General features: G+C 30.3%; 1 protein-coding gene across 1 annotated transcript in view; it reads left to right on the top strand.

Moving 5' to 3' along the window:
- The window catches only part of LOC142332708 (X-linked interleukin-1 receptor accessory protein-like 2), a 145,234-nt gene that overhangs the window by 114,585 nt on the left and 13,609 nt on the right, over positions 1-17,040 (top strand). Inside the window, exons 3-5 of the mRNA XM_075379284.1 lie at positions 1,327-1,431; positions 5,346-5,454; positions 9,049-9,182. Coding sequence (XP_075235399.1) covers positions 1,327-1,431; positions 5,346-5,454; positions 9,049-9,182 — 348 coding nt within the window. The remainder of the gene's footprint in view (positions 1-1,326; positions 1,432-5,345; positions 5,455-9,048; positions 9,183-17,040) is intronic.

Below are 17,040 nucleotides of genomic sequence, written 5' to 3'. Positions count from 1 at the left end.
GTACTCTGTAAATCAGGAATACTAATTATACAAGAGGTGATTAATATGCAATGTTCATCACAGTATGAATTTATAACTCACAAATCAAAAAAGTTATCAAATAAAATAAATATTCCATAAAGGTACATTTTATTTGCTAAAAAAAAACTTATTTATTTTTCCATGTAATGATAATTTAAAGCTAAACATTTCTCCCAACTGTGAACCAGTTTTTTCATTCCATTAATGAAGAATGCTGGCCACTTTTCCTTGATATACGACCTCTCTGCATTATTCAATTCATCATGTGTGGAGAAATGAACACCATTAATTGCGAGAGAAAGTGAAAATGGCAAGGATGTCAAATCTGATGAGTATGGAGGATATGATATAGAACACGATACACACATCTCCCAAAGTCTCTTTATTTATCGCATAGAATTTATAGTCAGGGCCCGGATTCCAGGTAGTCTAGTCACGTATACTTGTTTGGGATCTCAGAACAAGAGAATTTCTTTTGCTGAGTTTTTGAATTTTGAACCATAGTGCCAGTAATCCATGCTCTGCCAATTTTTTTCTGTTTCTTTATGATTCACCTATGTTTTGTCTACCATCACAATATTGTAAAAGGAAGTCAAATCTCTTGTCATGATAAGATTTTGGATGCTTTACACAACAGACCGTTGTTTGTTTTTTCTACGATTTGTGTGACACCCATCGCTAACAGTTGTACAATAGTGTGTCCTAGTTCTTTCAATATGCCTATTTGGGTAGTGATGTGTTGTTGTATAACCTCAATATTCACTTCACCTACTTCTAATGCACAAAATTTTATCGCCCATCTATTCATAGTTTTATCTTCATAAACTTCTTTTAGACGACTATGAATGTCACTAATGTTTACTTTTTCCATTGTTTCTTTAGACACATCGACATAGAAAGCGTAATCGACTACATAACAATGGCAACTTACAGAAAATGAGAGGGTGGAGGTACTTGAGTTTTGGAATGTTAGTAGTAGGGGAATGAAATACACCATATTACCTGTCATACTTTGTGCGACATTTTGTCTTCCCATTATATTCCAGTGTGCAATAGATTTCAGCTTTTCTTAAATAGCATATAAAAAACTTTTCCCTCTACTGAGAGGGATGAGCAATAGGCAACCTTCTTTCTACAACCACATCTAGATGAAGTTATCACAAAATTAGAAATTTTATGATTTTTTCCTAAAATAATAATACAGAGTTAATTATACATTTAATATAGAATAAATGTATAGCTGGATTTTTTAAAATTATTTTGCTTAATTCTATTTTGTTTTTTTTTCTGTTTTATCTTTTGTAGATATGAGCGGTTATATGGATGAACCTTTAATTACATACAACTTGCCAAGTCAACATTTTGTCAAAGTTGGAGATACAGCTCGAATGTTCTGCGAAGCTTTTATCGGTAATTATAACTATTATATATTTTAATAATTCAATGTACTATTATGATCATAATTAGCAATTTAATTGTTAATTCGAAGTTACTTAGCAAAATCTGTTTGTTTTCTGTTGACTTAGGAAACTTAATTCATGATTTATTAATGTAATTTTTTTTTTTTAACGACAAAATGTATATAACTCAATATGATTTAAGTATAACAAAAATATATTCAGAATAAATAAACAATGACATATGAGAAAAAACTTTATGAAGATTAAATTTTTTGTATAGAATACCAAATATCCTGTTTGGTTTATATCCTTTAATGTCCTTAATTATATCCCTTTATAAAGTACATTGGGATGGTTCTTTATTTTCTCTTTCAGAAAGTTTATAATTCAAGACTGAGTACAGTCATATCTTTTAATCCCAGCAGTTCCTAGATTTTATATCTAAACCATTGTGTGGTTCCAGTTAAAAATTCCAGCGATTCATAGATATAACAAACTAAACGAACAAGAGATGCACCTATCTACAAATTGTGAATCACGAAAGCTGTGCTTAGTTATCTAAAAGTTTCCAGAATATCAAATCAAAATCATCAATCATATTACAAGACAGAAAACAATATTTAATGTTCAGAATGAGTTTCACAGACTGATAATCAATTAATAAAACTGTTTTACAAGGGAAGACAGTAAGGAAAAGATTGGTGGAGAAAACCAAGAGTATAGTATTGGATTGAGTGATGAATTAGTTAGGAAAATAATAAGGCAGGCTGCACTGGTTTCTAGATTAATTGATCTGTTTAATTTTTGTAAGGTCTAACTGGTTTTCAAATCTGTCATTTTCCAGCTTACTTTCAATTTTAAAGTATATGTCTGGAGTTTTAATAATAATAAAAACATTTTTGTGATAATATCATATGATAAATGATAAAGAAATTCTTTTAAGATATTGAAGGTTCTATTCTATAAGCCTACCTGAGAAGTGACCACTTGATTTCATACCAGTAGTATGACAAGCAAGTTTATGTGACTATGTTCAGTGAATAGGCTGAAGAGTCATTTTATCATATTACATTTTAGAGATATTGAACTGGTTTTAAACAATTTTATATAAATCAACGAATATGATCTCATGTGGAATATACATTTTTTAGCAAGAGTTTGTAGTAGTTGTAGAGATAGATCATATAAATCTATGTAATTTTGCTTAGACCTTTACAGATAGAAGATTCTGAAGAATTATCTGTGACTGAATATTTTAGTTTCCATTATTAAGAGATTTTAATTTTTAAATTTTCCTTAAATGTTTAAATTTTTTAGACAATATTTTGTCAAAAATGTTGCACTGTATATTTGAAAGTTTAGGACTGATAAAACAAAAGTAAAGTGTTAAGTTAGAAACATTTTTTTGTTTTTGTCTTCAGTCATTTAACTGGTTTGATGCAGCTCTTCAAGATTTCCTATTTAGTGCTAGTCGTTTCATTTTGGTATATCTCCTACATCCCTAACAATTTGTTTTATATATCCCAAACGTTGCCTGCCCACACAATATTTTCCTTCTACCTGTCCCTCCAATATTAAAGCGACTAGTCCAAGATGTCTTAGTATGTGGCCTATAAGTCTGTCTCTTCTTTTAACTACATTTTTCCAAATGCTTCTTTCTTCATTGATTTTCTGCAACACCTCTTCATTTGTCATTTTATCCACCCATCTGATTTTTAAAATTCTCCTATAGCACCGCATTTCAATAGCTTCTGATCTTTTCTTCTCAGGTACTCCGATCATCCAAGTTTCACTTCCATATAAAGGTGTGCTCCAAACGTATACTTTCAAAAATCTTTTCCTGACCTTTAAATTAATTTTTGATGTAAACAACTTATATTTCTGACTGAAGGGTCGTTTCGCCTGTGCTATTCAGCATTTTGTATCGCTCCTGCTTTGTCCATCTTTAGTAATTCTACTTCCCAAATAAAAAAATTTTTCTACCTCTATAATCTTTTCTCTTCCTATTTTTATATTCATTGGTCCATCTACATTATTTCAACTTCATTTCATTACTTTCGTTTTGTTCTTGTTTATTTTCATGTGGTAGTTTTTGCATAGGACTTCATCCACGCCATTCATTGTTTCTTGTAAATCATTTTTACTCTCAACTAGAATTACTATATCATCAGCAAATCATTATTAACATCTTTATCTTTTCACCTTGCATTGTTATTCCAGATCTAAATTGTTCATTAACATCATTAACAATTAGTTCTATAGTTAGTTAACAACTAGTTCTATATAAAAATTAAAACGTGACAGGGATAGAGAGTATCTTGTCGGACTCTCTTTTTTTGTTATTGCTTCTTTCTTATAATCTTCGATTATTACTGTTGCAGTTTGGTCCTGTAAATTTTAGCAATTGTTATTCTATTTCTATACTTACACCCTAATTTTTTTTTAAATGCTGAACATTTTATTCCAGTCTATGTCATCAAATACTTTCTCAAATTCTATAAATGCCAAGTATGTTGGTTTGTTTTTTAATATTCCTTTTACTATTAATCTGAGCTCTAAAATTGCTTCCCTTGTCCCTATACTTTTCCTGAAACCAAATTGGTCTTCTCCTAACACTTCCTCCACCATTCTTCTGTACAGAATTCTAGTTAAGATTTTTAATGCACGGCTAGTTAAGCCAATTTAGTTGTTAAGAATTTAAAATTTCTGTAATATTTTAGATAGCCTTTTCCATGTGTGGTTTAATTTTTTGATATAATTAAAACTTTTAATTAATTTAGAAAGATATGGAACATAAAATCAATGATTTACAATTATTAATAAAAATGTTATAAAAAAAATTTATTTGGCTTACTTTCTAAATATATGCATGAAAAGTATGCTTCCAGAAGATCTTTACAATATGATGATGTACGTTCTCCTCTTTAGAATCTGGTTGAAAACTTTATAGTTCAACTGGATTCTTCTACATGTCTTATAATTCATGGAAATGGATGATATTGCTTTCAAAACTGTATATTTGTTAGTTAACTTTTTAATTTTTTTAAGAAAAATATAAAAAATTTTACAGTGTATACTAAAGCTGACCAATGGAAAAATGATTGATTACAATATATTGTTCACATAGTGAATAAGTCTGCTGTGATATCCTATAAGACTGTGAGCAAGATGGGTGCCGTCCACTCCCTTGATGGAACTTTTGATTATTCATATTTGACTTGCAGTGCAGCAGTCTTCATGGGTAGATTTCCTTTCAGTTATTAATCAAAGGATGATATTTTTTATAAGGAACTCCCATAATTTTCCTTTAAAAAATGTTCATTATTAGTTTGGACTACAGCCATGAACATTCTGATGAATTCCTTGCTCTTTAATAGATCTCCAAAGAATTTTTTATATGAAATGATTTTCCTTAACAAAGCCTAAGCTAGTTCTTTTTAGTATTTGAAGGAGCAATAATTAATTGTAGTATAAATTTAGGCTATTAATTGTAATAAAAACAAAAATTGACCATAGTAAAGCTTTGCTGAAATCCTGGCTAAAGATCCCAGATCTCAAGTTATTATTGGTATAAGGTTCATTGTCTGCCATATCTATAAAACACCCCTGATTGGATGATGTGATTTCTCCAAGTAAATCATCACTTCTTATTCATGTTAGTAAACATTTCTTGATGTGGGAATCTTATAATTACTGCATCCTTGTTATTTTTATATTTTGGTAGGATTGATGCTACTTCAATGATTCATTGATTCTACAAATTTCAATGGTGGCTATACAAATAGTCCAAACAAGGGCTGAACTACTTTTTTTGAGTAAAATCAGTCCTGATTCATCGTAAAACATACATTGAAAAAATACACTTTTAAAAAACTGAAATCGTATGCTTGTATCCTAGTCATAATGATTTTTTTTATATTACAGGGAAAATTGATTTACCTGATGCTGAAAATGAAGTAAAATGGGATAGACCAGGAATGAATATGACAATAATATTAAGTAGTCCAAGAATTCATAAAAAAGATGTTTTAAGGTATATATTCGTAGGTTCGCTTATATTAAGTGAATGATTTTGGTATTTACACCGATGATGAATCATGATTATTATTTATTTATTTACTTTTAATAGATAGCAACAGTAGGCTGATGCCAATCTGGAAAAGATAATGTTAAGTATTGAAGATATTTCTGGGTTGGTCTATTGGTAAACTTGTCGCCGCAAATCTGCTGGGAGTTCTCAACTTCGAACTTTGAGAGCTCTCAGTTTCAAGTTGAGAGTTCAGTCCCTAGTAAAGGCAGTTACTTTTATATGGATCTGAATACTAGATCGTGGATACTGGTGTTCTTTGGTGGTGGTTGAGTTTCAATTAACCGCGCATCTCAGAAATGGTCAACCTGAGACTATGCAAGACTATACTTCATTTACATTCATACATATTATCCTCATTCATCCTCTGAAGTAATACCGTAAGGTGGTTCTGGATGCTAAACAGAAAAAGAGAGAGTAGGCTGTTGCCAAACAACTGATGGATCAAGGGTGCATGCAATGGTGCTGGAACATTTTAGGAAATATAAATTTTTTTTTCACAAACAATTTCTTTTGAATTAAAGTCTGGTCTATGTTTTATTATAATGTTAAGTATTGATTGTTATCATACTTCTTAATGAAAGATATTATCACTTCCTTAAATGGTATGTGACAAAGGACCCTGTTGTTGCCTGAACATATCCTACAGTAGTGAGGAAGCCCTATAAGTCAGTGACCTGTTTGTTTATGCATAGCAGACAGAAAGCCATATCTAAAAACACGGATTCAAAAACACTGGACTGCAGATGACACCTGAATGATACAAGCAAATCCAACCACTTGGATACCAATCCATTTTCTAGTTTTTGTAACTCTATAGATATGTAGATATTTCAAAATTGGGCTATTTCAATGACTAAAATATTTTTTCTCTGATATTTCCACTATTAAACGTTAAATTGTTCAAATGTTTCATGTATTAAATTGTTTTGAGGCTATTAAAATTGTTTGGTTGATTCCTAACCCTCACTTCACTTTTATTTTTATTGATATTAATAAATTTTTAAGCCAATAAATGTACCTTTAAGCCAAATGTGTATTTGATCCACATCAAATTCTTGTGGTCTGCTATAATACAAGATCAAGAGTTCCAGTATTGGAAAATTTACAAGTGTATCCCTATGATGGATAATAATGAATTTTACAGCATTTGAAAAATGCTATACCTGACTAGGACTTGAACCTGGAAACTATGTATGAAAGGCAGAAAAACAACTTTTAATGGTTGTAATTAAAAATACAAATTAATAAATAATCTTTTTCTTTTTTTTCAATAACTTAATACAAAAATTATTCTGTTAGCTGAAGATTACATACTTATTATTTAAAACATGTACACAAACATTTTTTTATTCACCTGACTTCATCAAATCATGACATTAATTACATTACATAACTGTTCTAAGAATTATATTGTGAACTTCATATATCATAAGTGCCATAATCAAAATATTATTTTTTGCACTGATTTTTTTTCTAACTGAAGTACTATTTTATTTTTCATTAATTTATTATTAAATTGTTTATAGTTAAAGGTACCATTTAAAATAAATTGTTTTGCTGTTATAACGTAGTATTGACATTTTATACTCTCTTCCCATAAATTAATTTTAATCTGATATAATAGGTATGATTTTCATTCTGTCCTATCACTGTACTGTAATTATTTTATAGTGACTAGTTCTTTCTATATTACTATATTCTTTCACAAATCTCCATAGCAAAATGGTAGTGTCTATATCTTGCATCTAGATGATTCTGGGTTCACATCCTGGTAAGGCTTGGCACTTTTCATGCGCTACAAAATTCATCTTTTTTTTCAGTACCTGTAATTGGGCGGACAATTGAAAAAAAAAATCACTTTTTATCGATAGCTAGCTCATATAACATTATTAATGACAGCCAAAATTTGAAAAAACTAATAAAGTATCTGAAATTATAAAAAAATTGTAAATTTTTTTCTAATCTTCAAGTCTATTCCTATGGAATCCTTTATTTAAAAAAACAAAAAACAAAAAAAGTTAACATGTCATGAATATTTATACTAGATATAAATGGATTTATTATTAAAATTAAAAAAATATATATATATTTTAAGTACGGGTCCTGTTCTGCCCCTTTTTTTCAGGACTTAGAAAGTTTTTTATTGAACTTATTATATACATTAATAAGTCGGCCCAGTCTGGTGCAATGTTACGGAACAAGGCTAAAAAATTATAGTTTACTAAAAATAGAAAATATGAGTATAGTGATGCCTCTTTTTTCAATAGGGTCTAAAATCTTGCCAAAGGTGGGTTATATATAGTGAAAATAAAATTTTTGTGGTTAACAGGTTTTCAAGATATGAAAAAAGAACTATTTAAAAGTAATATAGAATATCCCCTCACTCTAACACCAAATTTTTTTTTTTAATTCTAAAAACTTAGTAAATATTTTTATCATACTAAAGATATATTTTTTACAACCACTGTACAAAAAGTCAAAAATTAATAACACTGTAAAAACTACTTGTCCTCCTTTTTTTAATTTTGTCCAAAATTTATGAGAACAGTGCCCCATAAATAAAAAAATTTAATCATTTTTAAGTATTTATGTATAACCATAAATACTAATTCAAAAATATTAATAAAAATATATGTCGATGCAAGTTTTTACATACATACCTAAATCAATCTTCTGGAAATTTATATAACATTTTTTTTGTATTTTTTAGACTAAAGAGTCTGAAATATCTGTTTTCAAAAATCACAGTACCCAAATTTTTTGGCTAATCGCCATACTTTCTCTTTTTACACTGTTGCAATATAAGCAGAAATGTAAAAATGTGATCATATTTTGAATTTAATATTTAGTTTATAGTGAAATCTTCTAAATTGGAGTTATAATTTTGGAAATATTACTTTTTAATTTAAAAAAAAAATCAATTAATATAAAACTGAATGATATTTCAAAGATTTATAGTTTTATTATTTATCAAACTGAATAATTAAAAAAATAATTTGATTACATAATGGAAAATATTGTCTTCAAAGATCTAAAAAATCGAAAAGCAGGATTTTTTTTAGATTTACTTTAAAAAACTTTTCAGCTTTACAAAAATTTTATAAAAATAATCAATAAATATTAGTCTGGACAAGCTTAATTTTTATATACATATATTTTAAAACCTATCCAATCATTTAACTTGTCATTACTGAGATAACTTTTAATTCAGTTGTTCAAAATGTTTAATCGCATCATATGTGTGGTTAATTCTATGAAAGGCAGTAAGTTTCTTGAGGCAGTCCCTTTGGGGAATAGTAATCCTCTCGTTTAATCATCTCACTTTCTTACTCTTAATTACTTCCTCATAGATTATATTCATTTAGAGATAAGTAATTACTTATTATCTGGGAATACAGTTCAGGAAAATAATCTTATAAAAATGTTAATTATTTAATATAATGTAAAATATTATATTTTTATTATATATTTATTGGTCATTATCAATTGTTATAAATGAGATTAATTTTATATTTTCATTTTTCTTTTCAATTATAGGGAGTCAGATCAAATTTTAGGTTCATATTATACAATTGATAATGTGAAAAGAAGCGATTTTGGTGATTATGTTTGTAGTATTAGCAATTCTGGTGATCAAATAACACAAATGAGGACTACGCTTAATGAATTAGGTATGTATATTATTTTTTATACTAACTATATGTGCATGAACAAAGTATGACACAGTGATCTGATGATCATTATGTAACAGTTGTATTGTTATGATGATGCACATTTTTCCATATCTGTATGTGTAATAAACAGAATATTTTATTTTTATGAATTTGTAATCTTTGCTTAAAAGAGGGGTCATTTATAATTAAACAAATAATTATAATAACAATATTCATCTCTATAAAACCAGACAATAGAACTATTTTTATTTAATTTAACACAGTAGTTTGGTTTACAAGAAAGGTTCCTTATACAGGATGGAGCAGAGGAAACGCTTGTTTTTTAAACTGCTAGTACTCAGCGACAAGTTGGGGTATTGACTTTCAGCGACCTCTGGCAGACATGTCTGACTGCACAGTTTCAGTCACTATGAAGAGTGTGAGCGTAGAATATCATATGTTTGCTGTCAAGCAGCTTTTAGAAAGAATGATTCTGTGGTCATAGTTCAACATCTTTTCTGTCAAAATTTTAATGTCGAACGTCAAAGAGTAATTCTAGATTGAAACACCATACTCCGATGGGTTGAGGCGTTTAGAAGTACTGGATCTGTCATGAAGAAAAAACCACCTGGCCTTCCCCATTCAGTTCAAACTCCAGAAAATATAGACAGAGTGAGAAGGGCAGCTCTTGCTAGTCCGAAACGAACTACTAGGCGATAGTTGTAGCACTGTGGGTATGTCACATTGTTCGCTTCATCGCATCTTACACTCTGATCTCAAATTTCACCTGTACAAAATAATGATCGTCCAACAGCTAACTGAAAGGGATTTTATGGCATAATGAACGCCATTCTTACAGAAGATGCAAATGTCATAATAATGATGAGGGACGAAGCCCATTTCTATCTGGATGGTTATGTTAATCTACAGAACTGTTGGTACTGGGTGTTGCAGAACCCACATGAACTACACCAAAATCACTCCACAGCTCAAAAGTAACAGTGTGGTGTTGTGTCTCCACCAAATTAGGGATTGTTGGTCCTTACTTTTTGAAGAGGGAGAACAACAGTTACAGTGACATCAGCATGCTATGTCAACATGTTAAACAACTTCCTGGATCCAGAACTGGAAAGGCATTGGGTGAACAAGAGAGAAATGTGGTTCAAACAGGATGGTGCCTCAGCACACATGGCAAGAGCATCGATTGAAGTGGTTTGACAAATGTTTCTTGGACATGTCATTTCATGATTCAGCAATGTTTTTTGGTTTCCAAGCTCTCCCTATTTATTGATTAGTGACTTCTTTTTGTGGCGCTACCTATAATCAAGGTGTACATGAACAAACAACACACAATCGAAGACCTGAAAATTTCCATTCGTCAAGAAATTGTAGTTGTGTTGAATGAAATGTTGTAGAATGCCATGCAGAGCTTTAAGTAGAGGCTCTGAATTTGCGTCCAACAAGAAGGATGTCATCCTACTGACATTATTTTCCAAACCTAATTAAGTTATGTTGATTTCAAAAATTCAATAAAAATATCATTATTTAATCTAAAACTTTTTTTCTATAATAAAATCAAAGTTATTCAGTAGTGAAAGACACGTATTTCCTCTGCTCCACAGTTTATTATGCTTCTGTTCCAGTTTTAATATACAGAGGGGTCCAAAAAATATACTTACTGTTTATAATTAAATAATATGTAAACAAAAAGACTTACCCAACTAATCTAATGTGTAGTGTAGTTTAAGGTATTAAATTTGTCATGGTAGGTTGAGTTGGCAATTTATACTGTGCATATGCGGGTGGTAGTTGGTGGAACAAGCCAGTCATATTAGCCAGTGTAGCCGAAGACAGTTGAGTGGCAACAATGACTGAAGTTCACTTATCAGTTGCTGAGCCTAAGGCTGTAATGAAGTGGTACTGGAAGTACGAGAACATTCTCAAGGTACAACGGCAGTGGCAGAGAGAGTTTAAAGATGTGCACAAGGAAAAATCCGGCTGACCACAAACAGCTACAAGTCCAGTGTTGCAGTATTCCAACATTTCTCCCAATCGCCACAAAAATCAATGAACCAGGGAGTGCGCAAAAATGAGGTGAGCTGGTCAAGTGTAAGACGCATTCTGAAGAGTGGAAAATGTATATTCCAAGACAGTTACATGCGATGAATGAGGACAAACCAGATTGAAGGATAGAGTACTGTGAATGGTTTCAGCACATGATTGGCGAGGATGAGGAATTTGCAGGGAAGTTTGTGTGGACTGACGAGGTGCACTTCAAACTTAACGATACTGTGAACCACCACAATTGTGTCTACTGGGCACCTGAAAATCCTCACACTCACATGGACAGGGCAGTGAATCTACTGGGGATTAGTGTGTGGTGTGATCATCAGTGGATGGTTTGATTGGTCCCTTCTTCTTAGAGGGTATCATAACTGGTGAGGCGTATCTTCATATGTTTCAGACAAGGATTTTGCCTGCCATCCAAAATCTGTATGGTGATGAAATTTTTTACGTGCAACAAGTGGAGCCTGCCGCATTACCATCGAGATGTCAGGTTGTACCTCAATAAAACTCTACCTGGATGGTGGGTGGGTCGAAGAGGTAGTGTTGAGTACCCATCTTGGTCTCCTGATTTGACACCTCCGGATTTCTACCTCTGGAGGACCATCAAGAATGACGTGTATTGACAAAAACCAGCAACAATCGACAAGCTACTTGAAAAAATCATAGAATCATATGCTACTGTTACACCAGATACACTAACAGCCATAGTTCAGTGTGCAGTTCAGAACCGTGGATGTTGTAGAGAAGCTGCTGATGGTCATTTTGAACACACAAAATGACAATGGTGGTCATTGTCATAAGAAGATACTGATGGTCATTGTCACATATGTGAAAATTTTTGGCACCGTCTCTCAGTGCCAAAAATTGCTAATCAAGTCAAATTTGTAATGAGATATGGACTAGCAAAACAGTAAGTACATTTTTTGGACTCCTCAAACCATTGAGAACATCTTCCCACCAATCTATTTAAAACACAATTAAAAGATTTTCTTTTACAGAAACAATATTTCTCTCTTGATGAATTTTTAAACAATACTTATTACATTTTTCTCTAATATTAAGATTTTTGTATCTCTGTTCGATATGAACTTAAATAATAATTTTTATTGTCTTCCAAATTTTGAATTTTTTTTTATATTTAACATCTTCACATGTTTACTTTAATATTATTTTGTGTTTGAATAATGTTCATATTAATTATTTAAAATAGTAATTAAATAAATAAAATAATAATAAATTAAATTTTATTTTTTATTTTATAATTAGTTGTATACTTTGTGATGTTCTAATAAAGGTTTTAAAATTCCTCCCGATCCATCAGGAAAATGCAAGTTCACTTCTCTTTTTTATCTATGGAGTCATATAAAATGATGTCAGAAAACATCAATGAGTCAGAAAGGAGACTTTCACCTTCAGACATCACCTGTTCCTGAAAAGATCTAAATAATGTATTATTATACACTGATAGGAATAAAAATTTATTTGTCTCTGATACAAACCCACGGGAACTTCATTCAGTTTGCAGGGGACATGTTGTAATATTTGCAGTTTCAGATTTTGGGATCATTTGTTGATATTTCTTAGAGTAAGATAATCTAACCTACATCAATAAATGATTTATTTTACAATCAGAGCTCTTCAGATTTAGAAATCAGCAAATTTTGTTAAAACATGGGCCTCATCATCCTCATTTTCTACTTATTTTTGGCTAAATTATCACAAATTATGAAGTTTCTTGGTGCAAAATCCAAGAATTGTTTGCCCACATTTATGGTCATTTTTTTCGGATTACTTCTCATGTAAATGGCACAAAACTGATAAGTAATATTGTTTTTTGACCATGCTAAGAATTCATAATGGATGATACCATTGTAATCTAAAAAAACACACAATAAAAAGAATCTTAATTGAACTTGACATGCTTTTTTTGATCTTGTTTCTTCAGGTACCCTAAATTGGGATGATTTGACCTTCTGTTCAATATCATAATTGTACACCCATTTTTTGTTACCTGTTGTATCACATTTAAATAATTCTAAACCTTCAGCAATATAAGCGAACAATTGTTCCATGATGTTAGTTTTGTTGAAAATTTGACAGTTTTGGAATAAATTTTTCTGATACTCATTTCATACCCAAAATGTCAGTCAAAATCATTTCACATGAGCCATAATTGATTCCCACCTTTTCAGAAAACTTCACTGATAGTGATTTTATGAATATTGACCAAAATTTTCTTTATTTTGTCATATTTTCAGTTATTACGTTAGAACTTAAACCCTTTTATTATCTCCCAACATCTTCACAGACTTCTTCAAACCTGTATTGGTCTTAAACTCTTGGTATCAACATAACATCTTTGCCAAAATCCTTCTCTAACATTTTAATAAGTAGTAAGTTGGTAACCTTATGATGACTTTTGATCAGCTATTTGATTAAAAATGTTTTGTTTATAACCCAAAAATCTCATTTTACAATGGCGAGTCCATTTGAAGTTGGGGAATTAGTTGAACAGCATGCAGGTGATCTGTCTTTTGCTTTTCAAAGGTGAAAAACCGTTAATGTTTACTCTCTTATGACCAAAAAATACAGACTTTTATGAGCTATAAAAATCTTTATAAGCAGGTAAAAAGATTTTAAAACCGCTGAACTTAAGTGCTGATGAGCACCATTCTAGACACCCAGTTTAAGTTTAGTGCTTGAAACTTCCATAGACTCTATCATCCAAGAAGACTGATGGATTACAATTGAGAATATAGCAGAAAAATTACAAGTAAGTGTCAGTACAGTTCATAACATTATCATCAACAAGTTCATGTACCAGAAAGTAGTGCAAGATAGATTCCAAGAGAATTGACAGATCATCATTGGAGATGAGACTTTGTATGTATACAGTGTGAAAACAATAGAATCAACCAGAAGGCAATGCTTTTTTTCACAATATCCTAACCTGTGATGAGACATGAATTCATCTGAAATCAAAAAGACAGAGCTTGGAATGGAAGCACAGGAATTCACTTGTCAAGAAGAAATTCTGAACCCAACTATCACCAGAAAAAATCATGATGATTATCTTTTGAGATGCAAAGGCCTGGTTTTTGTTAATTTTCTAGAAGATCACCAAATAATAAGGAGTGTATGCTACTGTAATATGCTCGTCAACAAAGTGAAGTGTTGAAAAAATGCCCTGGATCTCAGTACAAAGGCATCATTCAGCTTCCTGATATCACCCGGCCTCAACAGCTCAGATAACTCAAAAACTATCAACAAATTGCATTAGGAAGTACTACCTCATCCCCTTGCAATCCTGACTTGGCCTCATCAGATATCTACTTGTTCAGTCCACTCAAAGAGATGCTACATGGTAAGATTTATAGCGATGACATCAAAGAAAATATGCTAAATTGACTTTAACATCAAGACAAAAATTTCTTTGCATTGATTAAATAAATTGTTTTACCTCAAGAGAAATTAGTGTTCTTAATTACTGAATGACCCTCATAACAATAATTACACTAATACCACATGAGAGGTACATTTCAAATTCTGGGTTGCATAATTGACCAAATCAGAATGTTTGACAATATTTGCTTAAAAATACCACACTGTTAATGATTCTTTTATCACATATACATTTAAGATTTATATATAAATAAATTTTGTCCTGATAACTTAAATTTTGGTTGCATACTAAGACTAATATGTAGAACAAGTTCACCATGTCATTTTTAATGTACTTATAATATAGGATCATCGTATTCTTATATGATGATCCATCTGTCTCATGTCTTAAAGCAGGAGTTATAGAAAATCAAACATTTTTTACAGTCATATTGTTTTATTTGTCAAACTCTGCATCTCAAATAGTTTTAATATATACAATAAATTTCAGTATGCATGCCATGATGCAGAAAAATATTTCCAGTTCAATGTTGAAATTTTAAAATAAATTAGAGAAAAAAAATAATTTTTAAATGATGCAATTTTTATTAATGAAGCTATGTTCACCTTTATGAATGTGTTAATAGACACTATTTTTCACTTATATGGTGATCTAAAAGTTGTATATTCTTTTGAGAAAGCACACTACACCAAAAGTTAATGTTTGGTTTAATTAACAGTAGTATAAACAGGCCTTTTTTGTTAGTAAAATTATTAATTGAACTGTTTATTTTAATTTGTTAAACGACTTATTTACCTTGATCAGATGATTTCAAAAATGTACATCAAATTTATCTCCAACCAGATGATGCATCCCTATACTTTAATGGATTTGTTAGCCAGGCTTTGAATAAAAGATTTATGGACATATGATTAAATTGAGAAGGCCATGATCTCCAAGAAATCTTAACCTTTTCTGTGGGGGATACATTAAAAATTGAAAAATTTCCATTATGTAAATGTGTGATTTAAATATCTTTTTTTTCATTTTCCACTTCTTGAGTATGGATTTTCACCAAGAAAAGACATCATTCATCAGTTATTAAATATATTGTTTACTTGCAAAAATTACATGACCTGAATCGCTCAAGCGATTATAATCATAACAGAAGATATGATATTACATTGTGTATGGGCAGAAACTAAATATCAGTTGGAAATTTGCCAGGTAATGAAGGACATGCATATTGAAATTTATTCATTATATAACAAAACTATTTGAGAAGAGAATTCTATAAATAAAATAATGCAATTAAGTGTGTTTTTTTTTTAAATTTAATTCATGCCTGTACTTTAAATCCCTTATCAGAGCATGTTATGTAAGTTTGTTATTTTTAATATTAGACTGAGTTTTATTTTGGTATTTCATTTATTAAAACTGGGTACTTGAGATTCATTGATTAATAGAAAATTTTGTTGTTACCATAATTTATCTATCACTTGGAGAAGATGGAAAAGAGTAAAAATTAAATATTACTTAAGAAGAAAAGGAAAATATCACGCACTTAAAAGAGTTTACGTGAGACTTGAGGAAAACAGGAGTGGGTAGGTGAATTTGCCTCAGCCCAGTTAATTACTGAAAATATTTGATGACTGGTAAAAATCATTATTACAAGTATGATGTTTATCAAGCATTTAATTTAAGCTTTTTTTTATGAAGCATTTAATTTATTCTCTTATTTCAATCATTTATTTATTTTAGGTGTTTTAGAAATCAATTCAGTAATACCTCGTTCAACCTGGTTATTTGTTCTAGAAAACTTTGTGTTAAATGAATCGCATTACACGAGAATCACATTATGTATAAAAAAGGGGTTAGGTTCAAAGGCCTTTTTTTTTAATTACAAAAACAAAATGAAATATGCAATAAGAAAATTTTTTATTTAAATCAGATAATTCATGTAACATAAAAAAATATATAAAAACCTTAACATGAAATTATAAAAATTGAAAACTGAATTTACATTTCATTACATACACATGTTAAAATAGAATAGAAAGCATTTTTTCCCTCATCACTGTCATCAAGATAAAATTTAATAGTTGGTCTTTATTTAGTAGTGGCCAGATGTCTGTCGCTTGAAATTTCTTGGTCATCGTTTGTAGCATTTTTACGACATAATTTCTCAAACATGGTACTGCTGATATGTTAAATAAATAAATTAACAATTAATATAATCCACCTTATCAGCACACTGATAAATTTTGTAAATCTTTTGACTTACTTAGAAGCCATCATCAGTAGTTAAAATTAATGCATTAAAGTCAAAGTTTAAAAATCACAGTTAAGTTTTGAGGTATTTTATGGATGTAAGTTAAAAATACCTCAAACATGATAAAACTTTCTTAAATAAAGAAATAGAAATTA

Source organism: Lycorma delicatula, chromosome 12, assembly GCF_047948215.1.
Source record: "Lycorma delicatula isolate Av1 chromosome 12, ASM4794821v1, whole genome shotgun sequence".
NCBI lineage: Eukaryota > Metazoa > Arthropoda > Insecta > Hemiptera > Fulgoridae > Lycorma > Lycorma delicatula.
Note: the sequence above shows the minus strand (reverse complement) of the source record. Positions and strands in the feature narration are given on the sequence as shown.